The 26,232-nt window shown below is 44.8% G+C and overlaps 3 protein-coding genes across 3 annotated transcripts in view; 2 read left to right on the forward strand and 1 right to left on the reverse strand.

Moving 5' to 3' along the window:
• The window catches only part of BCO2 (beta-carotene oxygenase 2), a 77,001-nt gene that overhangs the window by 12,614 nt on the left and 38,155 nt on the right, over positions 1 to 26,232 (forward strand). The window lies entirely within an intron of this gene.
• Positions 1,813 to 13,513, reverse strand: IL18 (interleukin 18). The gene is made up of 7 exons (XM_074936831.1): positions 13,381 to 13,513; positions 6,564 to 6,637; positions 5,766 to 5,814; positions 5,308 to 5,375; positions 4,386 to 4,535; positions 3,119 to 3,264; positions 1,813 to 2,334 (listed from the first exon to the last, which is right to left on the reverse strand). Exons 2-7 carry the CDS (start codon positions 6,628 to 6,630, stop codon positions 2,104 to 2,106), a joined length of 711 nt encoding a protein of 236 aa, XP_074792932.1. The 5' UTR covers positions 6,631 to 6,637; positions 13,381 to 13,513; the 3' UTR covers positions 1,813 to 2,103.
• On the forward strand, positions 17,473 to 25,100 carry TEX12 (testis expressed 12). The gene is made up of 6 exons (XM_074936519.1): positions 17,473 to 17,491; positions 20,852 to 21,042; positions 22,526 to 22,591; positions 23,658 to 23,769; positions 23,869 to 23,920; positions 24,956 to 25,100. Exons 1-6 carry the CDS (start codon positions 17,473 to 17,475, stop codon positions 25,098 to 25,100), a joined length of 585 nt encoding a protein of 194 aa, XP_074792620.1.

Consider the following 26,232-nt stretch of genomic DNA (forward strand, 5'->3'; position numbering starts at 1 on the left):
GGGCAGTGTCAGTATCACAGCTGTCTTCGGGATAAGAATTCAAATATGGGTGTTCTTGTGTGAAATCATGACTGCAGCTGGCTGCCTGTCAGTATAATGGCTTCCTGCTTGGGAGGATGCAATAGCCATAGAAATGAGTCATCTGTAGTTATTTATGGGATCTTTGCCAACTGTCCAGCATAATAAATGTTTGAATGATAATGGGCCCCAACTGAGTTCTTGGGCTGGTGTGAAAGATAGTGGTGAGAGCCTGCTCTTAATTGATTCACAATTACTGTCCCCCATATGTGTAGTTTGACTTCTATTTGGGGTGCAGCTCTAGTCACACCAATGGAGCCATGCGTGGAGAGGCAAATTCCATACCTGCAGTTTAGGGGGCAACTCCCCCACTCTCAGATACAAATTTCTAGCCTTTTATAAAGTGGCTATTGTTGTCACTAAGGGCTTGTCTACACTGGCAGTTTACAGCGCTGCAACTTTCTCTCTTGGGGTGCAAAAAAACCACACCCCTGAGCGCAGCAAGTTTCAGTGCTGTAAAGTGCCAGTATAGACAGTGTACCAGCGCTGGGAGCCACGCCCCTTGTGGAGGTGGATTTTTTAGAGCTCTCTCCCAGCGCTCTGCCACGACTACACAAGCCCAGTAGAGCTCTGTGTAGTGGACGTGGTGGTGCAGCCTAGCCCTGTCTCACTCCTGTGTGATCACAGGTGTGTCATAAGTGTACTCTGAAGCCAACTGGGTCTGGGCTAAGTCTAGTCCCAGTCTCTAGCTCTTTGGCTGTAGAGTTTACACCCAGCTTCAACCCTCTTTTCTAACCTCTTCCTCAGGATGCGGCACTCTGCAGTCCAGCTGCCTCAGACCTTGCACCTGTTTTCATACCCTTCTCTCCCCCCCAACCCCCCGGCCCCTTCTGCCTAGCTGTAGGCACTCTGCATTCTAGTTTAACCCTTTTGGGGACAGTGTGACAGGAAAGCAAGGAGCACAGGCTTAGCAAAGAAGTTTCTTAACAACAGTCAGTGCTCTTATAAAGCACCAGAGAGCTAGTAAAATAAAATAAAAGTCCTGAGATGCCTCCTCCCCTAATCGGACCTTGACCCTTCTGGAAGTCTGAGGTTGGGACAGCATTTAGGCTAGGCAGGGTCCCTCCTGCTGATCTATGATGATGAACAGCCCACCTTTTTCAGGCTATGTCTAATTGTAAGCTAGGTAGCTTGATAAGAGTTAGCATGTGTACAGACAGAGTATCTGGGGTAGCATGGCTCAGTAGGGCTGAGTACATACCCACGGGTTTCAGGAGCGTTTGTGCTCAGCATGGCTAAGACATGCTGCTGCTCCCCCAATACTGCAGCTACACTACTATTCGTACTTGTGCGTTAGCTATCGCAAGTATAGGTAAATGAGCTGGGAAATCACACCCCTAGCTTGTAGGGGAGATGTAGCCTTTAATAACACCCCCTTTTAAAATACAGTTTCTTCCCCTTTATATATGTGCCTAAGCTGACAAGGTTAGCCATGTGGTCAGTTCCTAGTACAAAACGGAGTCTGTCGGACCCGGACCCGGACCCATCCTGTTACGGCACAGATGGATAGAAAGACAGTAAGTCTTCCTCATAGGAGTCTGCAAAATCTACTTCAGTTTTAAATGTTGTGATAGAGGGAGACACAAATGGACACTTCATTTAAAAAAAAAATCAAAAGGTTCATTTAATTCCAAATGTAATACTTAATTCAAAAAGTTGGCAATGACAATCTTATGCAAAGACTTGCTTTTTTTTTTTTTGGAGAAGGCATTGTGGTAATAGCAGCCTTACCATAGAAGCCGTTGTAACTAGCAACAGACGTTCATCTCTATGATCATAAAATTCCTAAGCTCCATGTCCACCAATTTATGTTTCAGTATTTGCTCTCAGCTGCAGGTAAGAATTGAAAAGTGTTAGTCCTGGAGCCAATAAACTCAGCACAAACCCCGAGGAACTTAACTCAGTGCCCGGAGGCTGTGTGTTCGAGTGGTTACACAGTTTAGCATAGAGATAATTTGACCACGTAAGTAATAAAAGTTGGATAAAAATGGCCAAGATATTGCTTGTGTATGGTACGTTATCAAATCAGTTTATTTGGGAGACAGTCATATATATGGATTCATCCACTTGGTCTTCATTTTCACATTGCTTTAAAATCAGTTTGCTTAAGTCCTCTTCTTTCTGAAAGGCCAAGAAGTAGCCTCGCATTAGTGAAGATTCAAATTTGAATGCTTTTGTGTGTATTGGTGAAACTGACTTTTGGATGAAGATGATGTCACTGCTTTGTTCATGAATTTCTCTGGGAACTTCTTCTTCCTGAAATGGAGGAAATATGCAGATTAACTACCAGTGCAAAAACTTGACATTTGTCTGTAGTTTTCACATCTCTACTTCAAGAACAGTTTAACATGTTCTAGCAGAGGGTTTCTCATAACAGATTTTTTGGTTGCTTCAGAGTGCGGCCACCAACTCTTGCTGGTGGCTGCTCTGACAATTTTTCCAAGCTGGAGCCCCACTGCCACAAGGCTGAAGCCCGAAGCTGAAACTCACTGCCCCAGGCTGAAGCCCAGAGCTGGGGCCCAGGTGCTGAAGTCTGGAGCCCGCCACTGGACTGGAGCTGAGGGTGGGGATGGGGAGGCTTAAGCCCAGAGCCTCGGGGCTGAAGCCCTCTCCTGGAGCCCCGGCAAGCTGAAGCCCGAAGCCCCTCTACGCCTGGGAAGGTGGGTTGGGAACTCACCAGGTGCCTGAGGTGTTGAAGGTTCCTCCCCCATCGAGCACAAACCACGGCCCCATGTGCCTGAAGATGTGCTGCTTGGAGTCCCCAGGAGGCTGTGCGGTGCATGGCACCAATCCCCTGCTGGTGGTGCCAGCAAACATCAAGGCAGTGCATCCAAGAGCAACAGCTGGAAGCTGTAGGGACGGGCTGCTGCTTTGTCCCCCATCCCTATCTCCGCCCATGAGGCTGTTGTGGCCGCAGAAAAATCCCCAGGTGGCCACATTTGAGAAACACAGTCTAGCATGTTTAATTTTTTTCTTAATTTGGGTTCCTGATGTAACTGTCGAGTTAAGGCAAACACTAGAAACAGAGGGAGTTACTTACCCTAAATCGAATAGTCTTTTCCCCACTTTCATGTGTGCAGTACATACAGTAAGTCTTGTTTTCTACCAGGACGCTGAATGCCACAGGCAACCCTTCCTCCAACGTGTAGTCTTTGTAATAGTGGATGGTGAAATGCACTCCGCATCCTAAACACAAAGTACTTACTATTAGGAGCCTGTGCAGAAAGTTTGCAAACAGCCATTTAAAAATAGACGTAAAGGGGTTCCAACAGTTTTATTATCCAGGCATCTTACTCCTCCACCACAAGCAGCCTCTGTCCATGACCTTCCTTACAGCTGAGTGGAGCTGGGACTTGTTTTGTGTACTGCCCTGTGACTGCTGATGACAAAAATTCAATTGGACTTCTGTTATCTTGTGGGCAAAACAGTTAAGGGCTAGAGAGTGTGATGTCAGTGTGCAAATCCCTTGGAGCACATGCACAAGGTGAGGGTTGCATTTTCTTCTCATGTTGGATGTAAACAGGATCTGGAAATCTGGCACTGAACGAATAACTGAAAAAAGTGGGGGCATGTAGAGATGGTGCTGATGCACACCAAAAGAGACTGACGAATTGCTCTTCGTTCCAGATACATTGCCTTGCTTGTTCAATATAAAATGATGCTTCTCACTGACACTTAATACAAAATGGGGATTCAGAACTTTGCTTGTGATAGAGGTCTTTAGAAATCTTTGCAGCACTTCCCTAGCCCCTGGGCTTAGTTTCAGGCTATAGAGCCACGTGCCTCTTTCATGGGTGTGGTACAGGACAATGTTTGGGGGTGGGGGTGGGGGTGGAGGAATTCCCTGATCTTCTGTCTGCCCACAGCTAGAACTTCTGATCTTTGGCTTCTGCTGTGATGTGAAGCTGTACTCAGATTGGCCGACCTCCAAAATGTGCAAAATCTTTTTTGGCGAGGATTGATGTCTTTTATCTGAGCTTAGCTCTGTTCTTAGCTGGCATTAAGGACAAACTACAATTACTAGAAACTGTTGCTAAACTCGGGTCTAGCTGAGGTAATCCAAGAGGTACATGGGGCAAAAGCGTACCTGGAATGAAGAGCTGGGGCAATGGTTACAGGCAATGTTCCCTCTAATTTTTGACAGGCCGTGTGTGCAAAAAATTGCGTCTGTTTAAATTGTTGTGCTTCTGTGCAAATTTTTGTGCATGTGGGGTTTTGCTGTGTAAGTGGGGTTTAGGATCTGTGTGCACGCGCACAGCTTAGAGGGAACAGTTGTTACAGGACATGTAAAACCAGAAGTATCATACCAGGTATCATCTCTTGATCTGCCATAGACTCAAATACATTCGTGACAGTATTCTCTGGTCCTGGCTGTACCACGAGTACCTGATTAGATGTGTTTCGAAAGATCTGGTGCTGTAGGGAGTGTTCCTTCTTCCAGTTGTCGCACTCCAGACCTTTTAATATATACATTAATCAGACAGTCACAACTAACTCCACTCTTCCCAGAAACAATTAGGGACTTGGGTATTGTCCAAAGAGTGCCAGAAAGCCCCTTTAGTCTGTCTCCTGACCTAGTTCCATACAAAATGGTTGGTGGTGCCCACCTTATAACTTTTAGCTGAGTGTTTGGAGCACTCAGCTGGGATGTGGGAAGCCCAGATTCAGTTCCCCCCTACCTGACAGAGGGGAAGAAAGGATTTGAACAGAGGTATCCCACCTCTCAGGAGATGCGCTAACCACTGAAAAATGGGATATTAATTCTGATGTAGGGTTCCCTCCATCTCTCCTGTTGAAGCTGTTCCACTGTGGATAAATATTGAAAGACTGATTGGAGCAGGTGGATTGGACCCAGGGTCTCCTGCCCCTCAGGTGGGTGTCCAAAGAGCTGGGTGGTAGACTTATTCTCTCGCTCTCTGGCCAAATGACTCTTTCGTGATAGAAATTATAGAGTGGATGGAGACAGTACCTTCTCCTCCTCCCTTGGATTTTGAATGGGGCCGATCAAGTAGGCGTGCTCAGAGGGCACCTGCCGGCTTGGGCCTCTTGGGTGAGGCATTTAGCCACCTATCGTCTCCCAGTTTGTGAATCATTCCAGGGCTTAGGTGGGAGGTAGATGTCTGGACGCCTAGTGTGAGGCAGCAGTGTGGGCCCTAGAGGCAGAAACTTAGGCATCTAGGGAACTTCTACTCTGAAAAACTTCGACACCAAGTGAGTTTAGGTGCTTACTGGGTTTGGTGGATCGCAGCACGGACTTAAGTAGATTAGTGGATTCCATCTTTACTCTCGTCCCCAAACTGCCCACCAACCAGTCTGTGCTCAGGGAGAGCCTCCATGTGATAGATTGAAGAGCTCTGCTCTACATGTTCCATCATTGGAAGATGGCCCAGGATGTGCATTTGCTCTTCCAGTTTAGACTTCAGAAGAGGAGGCTGAATACAGGTAAGGACAGTGGGTGGAGTATCCTATAGGTGGCCTTTCCCCGATCCTCAAAGCCACCTGTGTGCCAGGTGAGCTGCTCCAGCTGCAGAACATCTTTGACTTGGAGTCACTTAACGAACTCAGGAAGGAGGGAGTTTTTCCCATGCCCACCACTCGTGTGTTAAGGTCACCACCAAATACTGATGAACACCATGGGGGGGATTAGCCAACAGTGTTGGGAATGGCAAGCAGAATCAGCACTAGCTTAGTCCAGAGTCATAAATGTCAAGCAGATTTCAACTTTACCTTCATCATCTGTGTTCCAAGCGAGCGACGAAAGGGGAGAAGAGAAAAAACTGTTAGACTTTGTACAAACAACGGATAGTTTTCTAACCAGTTTCATTCCCCAGTATAAGCTGGAAAGCCCACCTCCACCACAACCATCACCCCTTCCAATTATCCTTTCTCTGGAGATGTCATATAAGCAGCAAGTAGCCCATCAACCGAGGTACTGCGTCTGCAATGCTCCAGATTGATGCTTATGAGGAAACTGAAGTGAAATCAGAATAACAGTGATTTAAAAACAATTCAGCATTTTAACAGCTGAAATTATAGAAGGCTCAAGCCAGGTCTACATGACAGACCTATATCAAAATAACTACGTCGCTCAGGGATGTGGATGGACTTTGCCGATGGGAGAAGCCCTCCTGTCAGCGTAGTAGTGGCCTCGCTAAAGCCCTACAGGGGTACAGCTGCGCTGTAGCACTGTATGTGAAGACAAGCCCTTAGAGTGTTCACTTGAATCTCAAGAAGCAGGCTTGGCTCCACTAACTTCTTAAAGAGCATGTTGGGAAGACTGACTCAGAGACCCAGAACTGTCATTCGCCAAGCTGTGGGGACCAGTATTGCTCTGAAGGGTTCACAGGTTATGGAGAAGCAAAGTGGGCAGCTACAGAAGTCCATAAATCAACCCCAGCAATGGATTGAATTGCATGGCAAGTGCTGATCAGCTGCACAGAAATCCCAAATGCACACCCCATCCAGTTATAAAAGAGGAGAGTTACCTGCAAAATAGAGGTCAAAATCTTGCCCAAATTTCACTGCAAACACACGGATCTCTTCACAGCTCATCTTCACTCTGAACAGAGCAAAGGGAAAGGGTTCAGAGATGGGAACAATACTTCTCACCCTCCAGATCTAGAGGGCTAACTTGGGCCAGTTCTCTGCTCTCAGCTGGTGCACAGTTATGCCCACAACAGGGCTGGGAGGGAGACTGAAGTGTTTCACTACACATCAGTGGGAGGGCTGACGTTACCACTTAGTACAGGGGAGAGGGCAGACTGATTTTTATTTTATTTTACTTTTTGTAGTGCCCGTCATAGACTCTTGAGTATCTGTTTCTCCATTACCTTATACCTTGTGTCATTTAAACCAGTGTACACTGGATGTAAAATACTAGAATTATGGTTTGATGCTGTTTTTCACCTTTTACACTCTTGCAGTGGTGTAAATGATGTCATAAGATATAGGGCAACAAAGAATAAGACCCAGAGTGCTTTATGCTAATTAAACAGTAGTTCATACAAATTTGTAAATGTCACTCACTTAATGAATTGCTCATAAGAAACCTAAAATGGTGATAGCTCAGCAAAATGCCATGTCACCATTTAATCTTCCCTACTGTGCAAGCAAAAAGTTATGTTACCTTGTGTGCATTTGGTTAACTGTTTCCAATTTGGGATCCTACGGATGTTAGTGTAACCTATAAAGTTTTAGGGATCTTTTTAGTTGATAGTGTGAAACATCCTGGGCTGGGCTGGTGCAGTGCTCCCAGCAGGGAAGGGGGATGTAATTTATTTTGCAGTGGCGGAGATTTGCTCATGGGCAGGTTTTTAACCATATTTTTAGTCCAGGTTGAATTCTGGCTCTGTGACCTTGATGCGACCTCTTTAGAGAGAGCCAGCAGACATCTAGAAGAGGAGGCTAAAATGTTTCACCCAGAGGATAACAACTCATTTTCCATGTTACCAAACTTTATTTACCAAAAGACTTACATCTTCAAACCTGGAGATTATCTCCACAAACCTGCTGGCCTCTGTGGCTTACAGGTTGCAGTTCTGTCTCCCTGCCTTCATAGCTAACTTGAAACTACTGAGGTGCTCTTAGATCGTTCATGTTCTTACAGGTTCATGCTGTGCAACAGCCTCTTCAAGTGACCTTGTATGGCAGTCAGACAAGTAGACTTTTCCCCCTCCTACCTAAAGGCAAGGTGAGCCAGAGCTGCTGCTAACGCATGTGCCCATACGAGTAATGGCCATAAAATTGCCAGGCCTGTTCAGTTTACGTACAGCTACTCCATCCTCTTCTGTTTTGTCTGACTTCAGATTTTATAGGTTGATTTGAGGAGACTCTATGCAGTTCACAAACATCCCTGTCTTCAGTGCTAGCAGCATGTCAGGAAAGGCATATGGGATGTGGTCACCTCTCCTGCCTGGGCTTTGACCCACGGGTTTCAGGATTCCAAATCAGCAATTCCATTGCTGTTAGTACTGTTAGTTGGCAATGGTGGCAACCCGAATACTCTGGTGACCAGAACAGAGAGACCAATCCACGTAGGCGCGTATGCATGGGCACATTTCGTGGTTGTACAGTGCAATACACCAGGTCTGGCGAGAGGCTGGGATATTATAGAAGAGATTTTAAAAGCTAAAGTGCCAAAAAAATAAACTACTGTACAGTTTAAGAAGTGATCAGCTAATTTATAGCAAAAGTTGGCATTAAAACTCCTGCCCAATAGAGTACTGCTACATTTAACCTTTTCCTGCTTGCTCTCCTGCTAATCTAGCAGTGACTAAACTCTACCAGAAGAGTGAGTTTCAGACAGGCCCAGTTTCAGATGTCCTTAATTAAATCTTCAGTGTTTGTTCTTCTTGGCAACTGAGATTGCTGTTCCTGTTGCTTGAGACTCCTCATGTAAGTAAAGATATTGAAAACTAGGTAGATCTGATCCCCAAATTACCATGAACTGTAGGGCGACAGACATCCTCAATGGGTTCTCTTCACTAGATGGTTAACTGTCTAGCTAACTAACTAGAAACAAAACACAATCTTCTGTAACGGATTGCAAATGAGTGTCTACAAACAAATAACACAATTACTAAATTATAGTTCCCAAAAGGCCACAGGCCTAAAGTTCATATTCCCCTCTCCAGTGTAAGAGGTGTTGGTCACACTTTAATCACAGTGAGTAGTAAGCATATAGGGAGGGTAAGAATTAGCTTCTTAGCTGTCTGGATATATTGCTGTAGAAGTAAACCCACAATCTGTAATCTCCAAGATGCGGTACCTAACTATGTATTGTTATATGCTGAATTCTTCACAGGCATATGCAATTTTTCACACTGTACATAACCTCTGAAATGTTTGTTCTCCTATAAAAATATATTAATCATTTCCCTTGTTCCTGTTAACACTAATGATGTGAGATGGCTCTCGTTTGTTTGTTGGGGAATGCTGTAGTAACACCCAACTCATGCATGCTTCCAAAAGTATATCTCATAATCTAACTTGCTTTCACTGAGGTTTCAGATGGGGTTAACTAATTCTCCACTCGAGGGCAAACTACAACTTGGTATAAGTGTTAGAAGGATTTTCTGTGAGAAGTGCTCAGCTAACTCGGTATGGCTGTAGGAAAGGAGTTGAAGTGGGCCTGGTTTCATGAATACTCCCTGTAAGGGAACTTTCTTTCCAAGATGCCATCTTGGTAAATCTGCAGAGTGGGGCTTCCACGGGGATATAGGTTTGTATTCTGTACCCCTACTTTTCACCATCACTGATTGAAAAGAGGATATGTGCAAGAAGGAGATACCAACACTTCTCTTCCTCTGTGCCCCAATTACAAGTGATACAGTGAAAGATACTTATGGGGGGTGTCAAATAATTTGCCTAAATGGAGAATTATTTCAGGGTGGTTTGAGAGACTGCAGATCGCTTGGTATTTTCTCTCAATGAGGAGCAGTAGGCAGTTACGAGTTTTCCTGAATGTATTATTTCCTTCTGAAATAGGCTTGTTTACTGCTCTTACTTTTTTTTTTCTATATCTACCACTTTACTCTTACTTGGATCTTATATCTTGAGTGTTTAGAAATTGCCTTTTTTATTACTCTTAATAATAATTTGTAAAGGGATTATAACCAAATGGTCTATATCCTAATATTGAACTGTCCTCAACTTGCTGCTTTTACATCTAACACAGACAAAAGAGGAAAACAAATTGGCACCCAGAGTAACTATACAAACAAATTTGGGAGTTTGATGGTAGAATAAATCTAAATGCCTTTCTGGAAAACACCAATCCCTCATTATGGCTAGCCTTGAATAGCGGCCCACTCTGACAATGAGTGTTCAGCTCAGGTAGGAAGAGATAAAGTCTAGCCCAAAGCACTGTGGATTTACTGGGATTTTGGATTCCCTGCTGCTTTGCCACAGGGAAACCTCCATCTGCATCCTTAATAGCTTTGCTAACCATTAAAGATACTGACAGGTTTCAGAGTAGCAGCCGTGTTAGTCTGTATCCGCAAAGAGAAAAGGAGGACTTGTGGCACCTTAGAGACTAACAAATTTATTTGCGCATAAGCTTTCGTGAGCTACAGCTCACTTCATCAGATGCAAACTATACACAGCACAGGTTACCTCACATGGCTTAAAACCCTCCCTGCTTGTTACTTTCCATTTTTCTCTCCTGAGCCACAAGAACACAAATGTGCTCTTTGGTCTGTACTCTAATGAAACTCTGTCAGTTTTCTGAACTATATTTTGGAATTAACTGTTCTTGGTTGCTCTGTTTAAATTTACAGAAGTAAAACCCTTCTGAAAACTGACTCAGGCAACAGCTAGGTCTATTTTCTTGGCTTTGTGAAATGCTGCAAGACATTTCATCACTGGTCTGACACAAGCATTTCTGTAAACTGGTGAGAGCGTGAGCAAAACTGTAGGTTAACCAAGCTGCCCTGCGGGTTGGCACTTCAGAGGTGACAAAGCTGGCACCTCCAAATTGAGATTGAGATGCCTTTCCACTAACCACAGTAATGTTTCCTTGGTAAATCTAATCATACCAGCAAACACCAGATCTGGAGATGAAAAGTGCTTTTGTGTGTGGCTAATTCATTATTTGTATGTGTTAGGTGGCCACTATTTGCAACTGTAAGTCTAATTGCTGGGGTCAATGCCTATAGGAATGGTCTAGAATACTTGGTCCTGCCTCAGTGCAGGGGACTGGATTATATGACCTATGCATGTCCCAGTCCCATATTTCTATGATTCAATATTTTATGAGCATCCTTTATTATTCAAATCTAAATAAATAAATTAAAGGACACAATTTATGTTAAAAGTCAGCTAATTAGGGGCATCTTTTTAAGGGTGAGAAATTCTACACAAATTAGATTCAAACTGAAGCTTTCTGCACATTGCTCTCATGTTATTAAATGTCACTCTTTTCCATTGAACTAACCATCCTCAAACACTAGACTGCCACATTTCCTCCAAATCCACAGCATCATTACTGGCAGATGAAACAAAATGCTGCAATTGTACAGCGATTAGTCCTTTGTTAAAATACACATTAATGTTACTTTTCTTGTGAACAGCTCAGAGCACATGGAGTGCCTCCTTCAAACCTATTCCACTCAGCCAGGACTTTATCTGTCTCCCAACCCTACGCACCATAACAATGCAGACTGAAGTCACTAATAAACCTGGGCATATTTGTTAAATGCAGGTGCTTAAGTGAAGGCTCCGTGTTGAGGACAGCATTTGCCTCTTACTGTATAAGCCAGGGATGGCCAAACTGCTGCTCTTTTACAGTTAAAGTGCAGCTTGCAGAGCCCCCCCCAGCATCCCCATTCTCTGCCTACCAGAAGGGGGTGGAGCTCGCGGCTTCTGCCCTGGCTGCGGCATGGTGGTGGGGCTAGGGGCTTGTTCCAGAGAGAGGATGGTTGCCCGTTGAGAGTGGGGGGGAGGGGCACAATTTAAAAGTCCCCCCCACAACAGCTTGAGTTATGCCCCTCCCAGGTACACCCTCCCTCTTACCCTCAGTGGTTCTCCCTGCAGATCCCAGCTGTTTGCTGCTGCCTCTCCCCACAGCCCAGCTTGCCAGCTCCAGCAGCTGCTGTGCAGGGAGGGGGCCCAGTGGCACCTTGTGACCGAAGGAGGCCTGCAAATCCTGGCAAAAATCTGGGGGGAGGGCATGTGGCCCCATGTCTTCCCCCCCACCCCATGTCACCTCAGGCTTCTGCCCAGCAAGGAAGGGAGTGTCAAGGTTTCAACCCTGCGGGGCACTCCTGCTGGGGCTTGGGACTTCAGCAGGAGCAGGGCTGAAGCCCCAAATCCAGACAGACACCTCCTGGCAGACCACAGCCCCAAGATCCCCCTCCCCACAGGGCTGAAGCCCTGAGCCCCACCACCCCAGCAGTCATGCCCCGTTCTTGAACTTCTGAAGATTGTCATATGCAGCTTGGAGGGTGAATAAGTTTGGCCACCCCTGATATAAGCAAACATTTATTTTGCAAGGTCTTTTTACGCTAAAAAAACTAACAAACAAAAAACCCTTCTACCAAAGGTGATTGAACCAATGTAAACCTCAAAACAAACCCCCTCAGCTTTAGAGGAGTGGGGTGTCGTGCTGGTCTTATTGCTATCAGAGTCCCTTTAGGCAGGTACTTGGGAGACTCTGCTGCGAAAGCAGAATCATCTCCATCCCACTTTTGCTTATGATCTCTATAGTTTGTCAAACTGTGTGACTCCAAGATTTATAGAGAGGAATTGATTCTTGATTCCAAGCTTGAGGTTGTTGCCCTAATCTGCGTGGCTTTTGTGGGCTCTACACTTCCCCTGAGCTTTATCTTGAGATGTTCTTACATGTCTACAGCGCCTTTCATTCTGAAGTGAACTGATAGACAAGCTTCAGGGGCGCTTTGCATCCACCCTCCCCAGAGCTTCTGGGCAGAGACCCTGCCCCAGACAGTATCTCAGTAACTCAGGCCAAGAAATGCACAACACTTCATCAGTTTCAAGGTTCCCCTGTGACGACTGGGGGAGTCAGAATCAAAGCAGTAGGGATTGCTGGTCAGGGCCAGAGTTTTCTCACTGGAAGTCTCTATCTGGGCACTTTTACTCTAACTCAGTGCCCAAAAGAGCTCTCCTTCCGCCGCCCCCCCTCCCCCCGCTCCGCTCTTTAATAAAACGTATTTGCCGCCCCCGTGAACTGGATCAGTGGGTTTTCAACCGTTTTTCATTGGCAGACCCCTAAACAATTTCTAACAGAGGTGTGGACGCGTCTGGAAATCTATATTCTGGATATATAGTTGAATTCAGTTTTCAGTCTCTCTTTTCCCAGACAGGCTGAGAACCCCTGAACTGGACCGGTCCAAAGGGAGATGTGTTTTAAAAGCAAAGGTCGATGTTGGGGACTGAAGGGCGAGGCTGCTCCAGGCACCAGCCGGCTGCTGGCTTGTGGAAGTTAGGGGGAGGAGGGCACAGCCGCAGGCGAGCCCCGGCTGGGTTTCGGGAGCAGCCCGTGCGCCCCACGGAGAAGCGGCGGGGCTGGGTGGAAGCCGTGGTCGTCTCTGTCCCAGCCGCCGGGGCTGTGCCGTGGGGACGGAGCGGGCTCGCTGCGCCGAGGCTCCTCCCCAGTGCCCCAGCCCCGAGGCACCCGCGCAGGGAGCATCCCTCCCCGGGAGAGCCAGACAGGTCTCGGGCGGGCGGGGGCGCGGGGGGAGCGGCCGGACCACCAGCTCCCGACCCCGCTTGGCGGGGCTCCCCCCTAGCGCCAGCGCCCCAGCTGGGCTCCCGCCACCCCCGAGGCCGGGCAGCGGTCCCTACCTGCCTCCTGCAGCCGAGTCCGCAGCGCAATGCGCAGCGCAGCCAGAAGCCGGGGAGGGAGGAGCGCAGCCCGGCTGGAGGCGGGGAGAGCGCAGCGCACGCTGCCTGCTCCCGGGGGAGGGGGGTCCCCCGTCGGGCTCCCGCCCCGCCGAGCCCCGGGAGCTCACCAGCGAGCGCCCGTCGAGCTCAGCCCCGCGCCCTGCAGAGCCCCTGGCTTGCCCTTGGGTTATTTATCTGCAGCGATGCTCGAAGCCAGGTCCGCCCTTTGCTCTCCTGCCCCGTTTATACTGCTAGGGAGCTGCAGTTCTCTAGCCAGAAGGACCCCAAAGCGCTTTGCAAGCCAGACCCAGGAACCACTTCACCTGTGGTTGAAATGCAGCCTCCTCTGGGGTGGAACACAGCAGCTGACAGCTCAAAGTTACATAGGGTGTGGAGTAATCCCCATCAAAGTGGAGCTTCAGAGGGAATGAATGGAATTACCCAAATCAGAAGTGAGCCAGGACACCAGAAGTTACACCTTAACAGTTGCTTTCTCATATACTATGGACACTTTAATGACCATACATCTTCCAGACTTTAGTTTTATATATTGTCCAAAAGAAGGCACTTCCGACAAGCAGCTTGCCCCAGCATCATGCTGCGGCATTGGCTAGATTTTGAGGCAGGCTCCTTCAACATCAATGATAGGGCTTTGTGTCTGGGGACCTGAGCTGTTGCATTTTACTCTGGATTCTTGTAATATTGCTGTGAGAAATATCAAGCCAACTAGACAATCTGAAGTGTAAATCAGGATGTTCCCAATAGATCTGTATACACACAGGCAGGCCCGTATCACTTCCCCTTTTGTCACCACAATCAAGAAACAAAATATATCAGTTTGTGCAAAGAGTGTGCTGGAGCGTTCAGAGTGGGACATGTCAGCACATGCAATGCTGGGAGCTTGACGCCATCCCAGCAGAAGGCACATCCTGTTTTCTTACCCAACTTGTTACAATCAGCTGTCTTGCTCTGTAACTGATGTCACAGATGGAAGTTGCAGTTTTGAAACAGAGGTCAGAAATAGCATCAGTGCATACTCTTCCCACCCACCCCCCCCCACTTGTGTAAAACATCCCACAAGTGTCTTTCCCTTGCACTGGAGGGGCCACTTTAGGTGTGAATAGTCAATCTTTTGGTTGTAATGAAATTGCCAAGAAATATACCAATTGTGAGAATGTTTCTTTAGTCCAGTAGGATGGAGGAATGAGACCACCAACTCATTTTCCATGTTACCAAACATCCCCCAGATAACATTGTGTTTCTATTTTATACTGACCCAGGCTGGATATAAACTAAAAACAAAGAAATAAAAACTTCTGTGTCCCATTACCAATCCCCCAAAACCTTCCAGTCCCACAATGTGATGCTAATTAGTTTGTCATTCCTTTTTGGGGACTGTCTTTTATGTTTGTACACCATGTAGCACAATGCAGCCCTGATCTTGGCACTACTGTAATACAAATAATAATAATGAATAATAATAGTCCCATGTTTTGCTATCCTTTTTATAATGCCAGATAGCAAAACACCAAGGGAGTGACTGTCCAGTCCACCCGCTGACTTTGGCAAACTCAAGGTTTATGACTAGGCTAACAAATATCCTTATAACAGGTTTCAGAGTAGCAGCCGTGTTAGTCTGTGTCCGTAAAAAGGAGTACTTGTGACACCTTAGAGACTAACAAATTTATTAGAGCATAAGCTTTCGTGAGCTACAGCTCACTTCATCGGATGTATACAGTGGAAAATATAGTGGGGAGACTTTATATACACAGAGAACATGAAACAATGGGTGTTACCATACACACTGTAATGAGAGTGATCAGGAAAGGTGAGCTATTACCAGCAGGAGAGCGGGGGTGGGTGGTGGGTGGGGGGGAACCTTTTGTAGTGATAATCAAGGTCGGCCATTTCCAGCACTTTACAAGAACAGTAGGAGGGGAAATAAACAAGGGGAAATAGTTTTACTTTGTATAATGACACATCCATTCCCAGTCTTTATTCAAGCCTAAGTTAATTGTATCCACTTTGCAAATTAATTCCAATTCAGCAGTCTCTCTTTGGAGTCTGTTTTCGAAGTTTTTTTGTTGAAGAATTGCCACTTTTAGGTATGTAATCGAGTGACCAGAGAGATTGAAGTGTTCTCCGACTGGTTTTTGAATGTTATAATTCTTGACGTCTGATTTGTGTCCATTTATTCTTTTACGTAGAGACTGTCCAGTTTGGCCAATGTACATGGCAGAGGGGCATTGCTGGCACATGATGGCATGTATCACATTGGTAGATGTGCAGGTGAACAAGCCTCTGATAGTGTGGCTGATGTGATTAGGCCCTATGATGGTGTCCCCTGAATGGATACGTGGACACGTTTGGCAACGGGCTTTGTTGCAAGGATAGGTTCCTGGGTTAGTGTTTTTGTTGTGTGGTGTGTGGTTGCTGGTGAGTATTTGCTTCAGGTTGGGGGGTTGTCTGTAAGCAAGGACTGGCCTGTCTCCCAAGATCTGTGAGAGTGATGGGTCGTCCTTCAGGATAGGTTGTAGATCCTTGATGATGTGTTGGAGAGGTTTTAGTTGGGGGCTGAAGGTGATGGCTAGTGGCATTCTGTTATTTTCTTTGTTGGGCCTGTCCTGTAGTAGGTAACTTCTGGGTACTCCTCTGGCTCTGTCAATCTGTTTCTTCACTTCAGCAGGTGGGTATTGTAGTTGTAAGAACGCTTGATAGAGATCTTGTAGGTGTTTGTCTTTGTCTGAGGGGTTGGAGCAAATGCGGTTGTATCGTAGAGCTTGGCTTGGCTGTAGACAATGGATCGTGTGGTGTGGTCTGGATGAAAGCTGGAGGCATGTAGGTAAGTATAGCAATCAGTAGGTTTCCGGTAAACCTTCACCCCCCACCCCGCCGCTCTCCTGCTAGTAATAGCTCACTCTTGTTACAGTCTGTATGGTAACACCCATTATTTCATGGTCTCTGTGTATATGAACTCTCCCCACTATATTTTCCACTGTATGCATCTGATGAAGTGAGCTGTAGCTCACAAAAGCTTATGCTCTAATAAATTTGTTAGTCTCTAAGGTGCCACAAGTACTCCTTTTCTTTTTACAAATATCCTTATACTGTGGTTAGGAGGCAATTATTGCTTGATTAAAGAGCTTTTGTTACACAACCTGTGTTGCTGGGGATGTGTTTTCACTTGCTATTTTCAGGGGCCTTGGGGATTGGTGCATTTTGGTCCCTCCTCTCTCTGCCTGTGGCACACAATAGTGTAGTCTGCTAAGGGCTGTAATAGTCTGGTTTAATTCTGGTTGTTCGGTATACTGTGTGGGTGGATGGTTGTTGTTGGTGGCCTGTGATGTACAGAAGGTCGGACTAGATGATCTGGTGACCCCTTCTGGCCTTAAACTCTATGACTAGGAAAAGGCTGGGGAGATCAGCCAAATATTCTAGAGGCCAAAACATGTGAACATGAAGCATTACAGTAAAGGAGAGGTTTAGGGAGGGATTTGAAGGAGGATAATGAGTTAGCTTTGTGGAAGTTTATGGGGAATTTCTCCAAGGCTTGGGGGGCATCATGAGAGAAAGCACAAAGTTGCTTGTTCGAAAATTTAACAAATAGACAATAGAGGCTGACATCTTGGGCCAATCAGAGGCGAGAATTGACTTTCTGATGCTGAGTGAAAGATGATAGGTAGTGTGGGGATAGGTCATTAAAAGACTTGCAAGTGAAGACAAGTAGTTTATGTTTGATATGATAGAGAAAAGGATGCAAATAGTTCGGATAGAGGGAGACAACTCTGGAGTAGAGAGGAAGTTCTGTGGATGATTTACATAGAGATGGTAGTTTAATTTGTGTTTGTGGATGAGATTACCCAGAGATAAGGTGGAGAGGGAGAAGCGAAGGGGACCAAGGACAGAGCCCTGTGGAATCCCTACAACAAGCTGGAGGAGGAATGAGGAGGCTCCTCCAAAGGACACCTTGAGCAATTGGAGATGTAGGAGAGGAACCAGGAGAGGACAGAATCATGGAAACCAAAAGAGGACGGACAAGATTGCAAGAAGAGCATGGATGACTGTGTTGAAGGTAACTGACAGGTCCGGGGGAAGAGGATGAAGTACTGGTTTGGAGATCTGACTAAGAAGAGGTTATTGGAGACTTTGGTGAGAGCGGTTTCAGTTGAATGTAAGGTGTGGAAGCAGATTGGAGAGGGCCTAGGATGGAACTGGTAGAGATTAATTCCAGACAGCAATTGTAAACCATGTGTTCAATTAATTGATAAAGTTAGATGGGGAGGTAGTTGGAGAGATAAGTGGGGTCAAGTGTTTGGGTTTTTCTTAAGATGGGAGAGATTAAAGCAGGTCTTTTAGTCATCTGATGTTTGCCTCCCCTCAGCCAGTGTTGTGGTAGCTAGCTTTCTCCCCAAAATCTCTTTTTTAAGAACCCCCAAAGGGAGTGATGGCCGGAATAGCCCGTCATCTCATTATTTTGTCCACCAGTTACACCCAGTTTCTAACACATCAGTGTTGGTCCATACTCTTCTTGGTTACCAGGCATGATCTTCACACAGTCTTTGAGTTATATCTGTAGGCCTTTTTTGTTTAGATTAATTCAGTCTTTCCGTCTCACTTTTGCACCTTTTCCCATACACATGTATTATTATAGGTTATTGTGACACTTTATAACATTTCACTGTCTTCTCACAGTTGAGCTCATAATTAGGGTAAATTTTTGGCAATTATTACAACATCTGTTGGACCATCTCAGACATTAGTATTCGTAACGTAAAACTAACTCTCCAATAAGAGCAATTGACTAATTCCTGATCATTTCACTACAGTTCACAGTTGCAGTACATTGAATATGGGCCATAATTTTGGGGAAGTATTTAGTTCTTTTTCTGTCTTATAAGCAGTTTCATTTCTTGTCTGGATTTTTTACTTTTTCCTCCAAGAAACAGGAGAAATCAAAACTGATTCATGCTGTATCTTTGGTTGTTCTAATGTTTTTTCTTTTCTACACGGTATCAATTTAGGGTTTAGGAAAATAATAACTTTTAAATGCTGTTTAGTATTTGTGTTTTTAGTTAATAACATACATTTATTTTCTTGAAAAAAACAGCATACAATAATCCAGAGAAATTAAGCACAACATGAGAAAAATGGTATTTCATTTTCTCTCTTCTTAAACAAGGTGTAGTTGAAGACTATTTGGCTTGAAAGCTGTCTAATTTTTGAATGAGATGCTGTAATCTATTATATGTCATTAATCCATGGCCATATTTATCTGATTAGATTGATCCAGGTTTCCAGTTTGACTTTGCATTGTCAGCCCAAGATGTTCTAGCAATAGGAAATTCATGATTTTCAGAAGTTCTTGCACATTCCAGAAGACAAATGTAATCCATATTCTGTTTCCACAACACACAATGGGGCTTAGATACCAGTGAAGATACTTGTTATGAATGCATAAAATAGATGTCACTTTTTCTTATTTATATTTATTACATTTTCTATTTACTATCGAATTTTAGAAATGACAACATATAACTATGGTGAAATAAGACTGCTATGTAACACTTAAAATTCTTTCTCTTGAAATCATTACATATTCTTACTAGTACTATTTCCCATTCATCAGTCTCCAAGTTATTGACTACATTCTTGTTTCCACATGAGGAAGATTGCTTCTGTGATATAGAAGGACATGGTGTAAGAGCCTAAATAGAACAGAGAATGCTCGGAATGTTTTAATCACAATTAAAGTGTCTGAAACAGGTCTCCAGTCTCTTCTGTTTTCATGTATGGTTACATGTGTGCAGATGGAGAGGTGGCTTAAAGTGCCACTCAGCCTTCCATACTGGGATCCCACATTAAATCTTGGAACCTGTAGGATAAATATGAAATTAAAGAATTAGAATTAGCATAATTTTGGTTAAAGAAATATATGTACTCTGTAAAGAAAGCCCTGATGAGCAAGCAGATCTTGAAAAGAATAAATTACAAGGCCAGAAGGAATGAAGAAGGGAGGTCTGGTTCAAAGAATAACTAATAAGATACGGGGAAATGTCTAAAAAACCAATAGGGGTGACTGCGAGTAGTTTTAAATAAGACAAATGGAATCTGTCTTAAAAGGAGCCTGCCTTCCTACTCCACATACACACATTATGTGTGATCTTAACAGTAAAGTCTGTGTAAACCCAGGTGCAATGGAAAAACTGTTGATCAGCAAGAAGAAATAAGGATGAAAGGCCTTGGGGGAAAAGGAGGTTGTAACTCTTATCTGAATTATCTGAAAATGAGGATAAATTGTCTCAATTATTTTTTAGCTGAAGTCTGTAATTGTCAATGACATAATTTGTTAAAGGGTATAAAAAGAGGTATGAATTTGAGGGTTCGTTGTGAGACCCTGCCTAATCATGCTGGAGCACACCAAAATGAGACAGTTTCCCCTAGGTCTGGCCTATTTGTCAGCATACTGATTACATACTTAAGAATACTTTAAAAAAAAGGAGTACTAGTGGCACCTTAGAGACTAACAAATTTATTTGAGCATAAGCTTTCGTGAGCTACAGCTCACTTCATCGGATGCGTTCAGTGGAAAATACAGTGAGGAGATTTATATACACACAGAACATGAAAAAATGGGTGTTATCATACACATTGTAAGGAGAGGTTTCAGAGTAGCAGCCGTGTTAGTCTGTATTCGCAAAAAGAAAGGGAGTACTTGTGGCACCTTAGAGACTAACCAATTTATTTGAGCATCCGAAGAAGTGAGCTGTAGCTCACGAAAGCTTATGCTCAAATAAATTGGTTAGTCTCTAAGGTGCCACAAGTACTCCTTTTCTTATTGTAAGGAGAGTGATCACTTAAGATGAGCCCACTCTCATGCTGGTAATAGCTCATCTTAAGTGATCACTCTCCTTACAATGTGTATGATGACACCCATTTTTTCTGTTAGTCACTCTAGACAGCGTGGTGGGGATTGTGGTGTGTAGGTGAGTGTGTGATGTGGTGTGTATGGGGGTATAGGTTTGGGGGGTGTAGCTGTGTGGAGATAAATGTGTGGGGGTTGTGATATGGAGGTTGGGGTGTGTAGGTGTGGGGGGTTGTGTGTAGGTCGGGGGTAGTGTGGGGGACTGGTCTGTGGGTGTAGGTGGGGGGGTTGTGTGTGGTGTGTGTGCAGATGTGGGGGCGTGCAGCTGTGTGAGGTTTGTGGGGTGGGGGTGTAGGTGTGTGTGAGGTTTGTGGGGGGGTGTGAGGTGTAGGGGGGTGTGTGTGTGAGGTTTGTGGGGTGTAGGTGTGTGACGTTTGTGGGGGGGGGTGAAGTTTGTGGAGTGTAGCAGTGTGTGTGTGTGTGTGTGAGGTTTGTGGGCTGTAGGGGTGTGTTTGTGGGGTGTGTGTGTGTGGGGGGGTGCATGTCATTCCGCCCGGGGCTCTGCGGTAGCCCGGACGGGCCCGAACCCGCCCACCCCCCAGCGCAGCAGCCGCAGAGCCGGGGACGCTTATTTCCAGCAAGGGCCCAGCCCCTCCCGCACTGACGGGCCTGAGCCCCCCCGCGTGCCCGAGCGCCCAGCCCAGCGCACTCGGCTGCCAGGGCTCGGTCAGTGCCCGCCTGCCCCCTGGCGGCGGGAGCGGGTAACTCCACCGCTGACTAGGCAGGGCTCCCCCGCAGGTGGTGCGGGGGGGGGGAGGATGCTGAGCTTCAGTGCGAAGTGCAGACCCCCCCCTTCCCCAGTGAGGCGCGCCCCCTCCCCGGCGGCCGCGCGCTGAACCGTTAACGGCTGCTTCAGGCGCGAGCCTTCTTCCCCCTTTGTCCTCAGGGCGGGCGCGTGCAGCTTGCGGGGGAGGGGGCAGCTTGGTGGGAGGTGTGCGCAAGGGCGGGGGAGGCCCCTTCCTAGTGCTGTGGGGGTAGGTTATAGGTGGGGGGGGTCACTAGGATTTGAGTGGTCATTGCATACCAAACCCCACAGGAGATAGAGCTGTGAGGGTAAAAGGAGTGTATGGGGGGGAGGGGGGGTTACTAGGGTTTGAGTGGTTATTGCATATCAAGCCCCATAGGAGGTAGAGCTGTGGGGTGAACGGGGTGTATGTGTGGAGGTGCACTTTGGGGTGTATGGGGAGGGGTCACTAGGGGCTGCATACCAAGTCCTCCGGGAAGTGGAGCTGCAGGGGTGTGGTGGGGTAGAAATGAAGGGTGTGTGAGGGGGGTGCGGCAGGGAGTTTGTGGGGATTATTAGGATCTGGGTGGGCACTGCTTTCCCTAAAGAGGGGTAATCCCCTCTGAGATGGGACGGTGGGGGGCGTTTGGACCCACCACACCCCAGTTCACACCTGTACTGCCCATAGGCCGCACAGTCAAGGTAGAGGCTTGTCAGAAGCGGCTTGGAGTGAATAATAACAATCATTTGCCCCTTCGTCCAAGGAGCTCACAACACTTGGCTGGCACTAACTAGTTCAGCCTCACAGGTCCCTGTGCGCTGGATGGGTGAGTGCCATTCCCATTTGACGTAGAGGGAAGGGCTCCACAGTGAGTGACGCTGAAGATAGAACCCAGGAGTCCTGTCTGTCTGTTTCCCCCAGCACTAACCACTGGACCACACTTCCAGAGCCAAGAATAGAGCCCAGGAGTCCTAACTCTGGGCCCTGGCTCTCACCACATGATCAGGCTGCCTTCCTTGCAGCCCAGAGAGTTCTGCTTTGAGTGCTGACCGAAAGGATCACTCTATGGCCTTCTCAGACTATGTCATGCTTTAAATAGTAATGTTTTTCATTGGTAGTTCTGGTACAAATAGCTCCATAGCCAGTATGGTGTCCATCTCAGTGTAGTTCACGACATCTGAGCTTGAGTATGGAATTGTACTCATGTTGTCTGAATTACTGTATGTAGACTGGCAGGTTGTGGCAGGCGATCATTGTGACATATTGTTTCTTCAGTTCCTACTCTATCCAATTGTGCTTCTCTTGCCACGCTTTACTTGGGGCTTTAGCTTCACCTTTCATAAAGTGGGAATCTATGGAGATCACATTATGCTGAAAATTCATGTTATAGTCTTTTGTTTTTCTGTTACGCAAGATAAAAATACGTACTCATCAAATGTGACATTACACTTTTTGTTAGGTAACAATGACAAGTAACACAGTAAAAGCTGATGAAAATAGAAGTAAGCGTAGAAAGGAGATGGAGGTGAGTGGTTTTCTCTGACTTTGGTGGGGGAGAGGAATGGACGGGCAACCCTTCTAGGGATGAGGGGAGCTCAGTTAAAATGCCCATTCAGTCGATGCACTCTTCACTGAGACTGCCATGGATAACTATCCAATAGGAACAGTAGGAACAGGGTTCAGGCCACCATCTCACTCCATGTAAATTACAGAAGAGTTTTCCTGAGTGCATTAGGAGATTACAAAATAAAGCTTTTGCTTTTCGCAACAAACGAAATTTGACTTACATACACCTGCACTTCTCTGTAGGGCTTATCCTGATTGAAAGCAAAACTTCAGGTTGCATAGAAGCAGGTTGTCTATTGAACCACTCAAATCTCTCAACTCAGTGTTGAAAACAGACTTTAATTTCATCCATCCCCATAAATCAGCTTGCTTTCTCGCAGGTGGGAATTTGAAATTTCATTGCTATCTCTTACTCTGACTGGAAAAATAGTGCCAGGAATTCAAGTGCTGTCTTGAACATGGTAAATTTTATTATCTTTCTGATAATGCTAGTTTTTTTAACTATTCAAGTACTCAAGGAAGACAAGACCAGTCTGTATGGTTAGGTTCATTTTGTGTTTTTTCATTTCATTGTGTGTTAACGTAGCATCATTTTGCAGCACAGCTATGTGCCATATGCCAGGCCTGTTCAAAACTGTTGCCACTGGGGGGAAATCTGTGCAGCTGTCCCATACTGCCTCATCTGTTGGTGCTCAGAGCAGAAGATTGCTACTTTTTTCATATGGTACAGTGCACTTTGTAGTGTCCTTTGGCAAGATACTGGGGAGGTAAAACTGACTAGCTGGTTTATGAGGTCTTATCTATACAGCAGAACCATATTATAACCTGATAATCACATTACCTGTTCACATTCAGGACGGAGGCATAATACACTCACATGGTTAAGAACACAAACTGCATGTGAAGTCAGCAATATTATAACCTTAATTTAAAATAAAATCCAAAATGCAGGTCCAAACTGCAAAGTTTCAAATTCCTAAGAACCTGTACTAGCATGCATTTTTTCCCATGTGTTTTGTTACTAGAATGAAGCTTCAGAAAGTCCTCAGTTGTCCTCCCTGGAAAGACCAGACTTGGCTCTTTCTGAAAGCTCACAGTCACTTTACAAACCTGAAGCACTGGAAAAGGTTTTAAATGGTGATGTATTAAAAATATTCAGATTACTCAGACAGATAAATGTTGACATGAAGCACTCAATTCACACCTTTGAAATAAAATAAATATTTGTATTAACAGATATGAACAAGGAAATTAATAACCTGTTGTCAAAATATGCCCACATTTTAAGGCAAGTGAGCTTTAAACTTTTATACAATTTTTATATACTTAAAATAACATGGGATAATTCTTGTTTCTTAGAATATTTTTAGTCTAACTACTTGCCAACTTTGAGATATGGATAGGATGCAATGTGGTTTGATGGGCTAATGCTTCCAGCTGCATGGGTGTAATTCTTCCCCTGATGCACGCTCATAGTTCTGAGTAGTGTTAGAGCAGGGGTTCTCAAACTGGGGTCGGGACCCCTCAGGGGTCACGAGGTTATTACATGGGTGGTCGTGAGCTGTCAGCCTCCACCCCAAACTCCACTTTGCCTCCTGCATTTATAATGGTGTTAAATATATTAAAAAGTGTTTTTAATTGATAAGGGGGGTCACACGCAGAGGATTGCCATGTGAAAGGGGTCACCAGTACAAAAGTTTGAGAACCACTGTATTAGAATATTGCCAGATTGATCACAAAACTTAACCTCAGAACAAAATACAAAATCCATCTTTTTGCCCTAGCCTTCCTACATGCTGACACTACAATACAAACACACGCAGTTCTTTTTATTGAAAAAACAAAATAAAAAACCTGCCTGCTTAGCATCAGGAAAGGAAGACAGAAATATTTTTAGCAATTTTTTAAACTGATGGAAGGCACTTGGATACTACACCGAAGAGTGCTAATATGAATACCTAGATGATTGATACATAAAGGTGGCATGTGGTGTGGTGGAATGTCTGCAATGTCAAGAAACTGCAGAACTAAAAGATTAACCCTAAATCCTGAAATAACAAACTCCTCTATTTAGTCTGACAAGTTAGTCTCTAAGGTGCCACAAGTCCTCCTTTTCTTTTTGCGGATACAGACTAACACCGCTGGACTCTGAAATCTATTTAGTCTGTGAAACTGAAGAGTTAACTTAGTCATGAATTCCATTGACTGAGAGACAACAGATTTATAAGCAAAGCATGAAAAGCAAATTCCAAATATCAGCAGTAGTTGAGAATGTTAATATTTTTAAGTATTTATTTTAATGTTAGTTTTTTTTCCAATTAAGTGAGAGAGCGGCAATGGATGCTTCTTATGTACAAGAGCTTGATGGAATCTTGAAAGAAGCGAAGATCATAGAAAATCACTTGAAACAGAAAAGAGAGAGTCTGAGACACAGGTTCACAGTCATTGCAAACACCCTGCAAAGCTAAAATTGATTTTGTCTGGCAAATAAGCCAAAATGTAGGGCACAGAGTGTTGGTCATGTATGGTGTTGTATACTAGAACATACACTGTAAGGGAAGATGCCGGGTTTCATACATATTTAGCTTTCTGTCTGTATTTCTAACAGTTCAAGCAATTTTTAACACTTTTGGAAGCAGCATACTTTATTGAAATATAGCAAAAAAAAATCAAAACGAAGACAACAGACAGTAATTAGTGCCGTGGTAATTAGTGATACAAAACACTGGTCTCCATGATAAAACCTGTACTTTTAAGGCGCTTTAAAAATCAAGTCATAAGTTTGTCATCTTTATTGACTTGCTTACGCTGAGCCCTGGAGTCCCTTCCCTTGAGTATGTTGAAGAGATGGGAAGAACAAAATAAGGTTTGGGATGCTTGAGATGCTAGGGTTTGGGGCTATCACAAGAGAACAGAAGCGGGGAGGATTTTGATACTAAAATCTAGGATTTTATCAAACATTGTCATGATTAAATTCCCCCCCCCCCCAGAACTTATGTGATATCCCTTATCAAACTTGGCTAACAGTATAAATGAAAATAGCCTTTAAATTGTTTTTCCACTTACTGATTTTCTGTTATTGTTTGTTTCTATACTGTCTACAAACAATTCTTACTAGAATAAATATTATTTTTTGGTCTCAGAACACAGAGAGAGGAAGGAAGCGTGGGAATGAGGAGCTATCAAGGATCTTATTCCGGGAAGAGTGTAAAAATAGCTTTTGGCAATATTTATTTGAAAATACACTTTAGCTCTTTTATTGATTTTAAATGAATCATAGCGTTAACATTAACAATAGTTTGGGTCACATTGCCAAATCCCCATGCAATATGTTGAAATTTAACCCCATACTATGTCAGTATTGTGTGGCGTATATACAATTTACTTAATACTTAAGTAGTATTTGAACAATTTTTCTTCACTGTCTATTGACTGAGTTCAAACAATGATTCATAAAATGTACAAGACATCATTTGTGCCGTTTGCCAGACTAATGTAATAAAGAAAACCACTAGAACGTCCTGTAGGATGGTGCCTAAATATCTTTGAAAATCTGAACCTTCGTCTACTTCTGACTTTTTGTCCATTTTATAAGAATAT

This window comes from Natator depressus, chromosome 22, assembly GCF_965152275.1.
Source record: "Natator depressus isolate rNatDep1 chromosome 22, rNatDep2.hap1, whole genome shotgun sequence".
Classification (NCBI taxonomy): Eukaryota; Metazoa; Chordata; order Testudines; family Cheloniidae; genus Natator; species Natator depressus.

Coding starts and splice junctions, on each gene's coding strand:
- IL18 (XM_074936831.1), bottom strand. CDS start 6,630: ATGAGCTGTGAAGAGATCCGTGTGTTTGCAGTGAAATTTGGGCAAGAT. Junction 5,376..5,765: donor ACATTTATGACTCTGGACTA/AGCTAGTGCTGA, acceptor GTTGGTGGGCAG/TTTGGGGACGAGAGTAAAGA. Junction 4,536..5,307: donor GCTGCGATCCACCAAACCCA/GTAAGCACCTAA, acceptor ATATATTAAAAG/GTCTGGAGTGCGACAACTGG.
- TEX12 (XM_074936519.1), top strand. Junction 21,043..22,525: donor CCCCCTGGCGGCGGGAGCGG/GTAACTCCACCG, acceptor ACTTTTTGTTAG/GTAACAATGACAAGTAACAC. Junction 23,921..24,955: donor AAATATGCCCACATTTTAAG/GCAAGTGAGCTT, acceptor TTTCCAATTAAG/TGAGAGAGCGGCAATGGATG.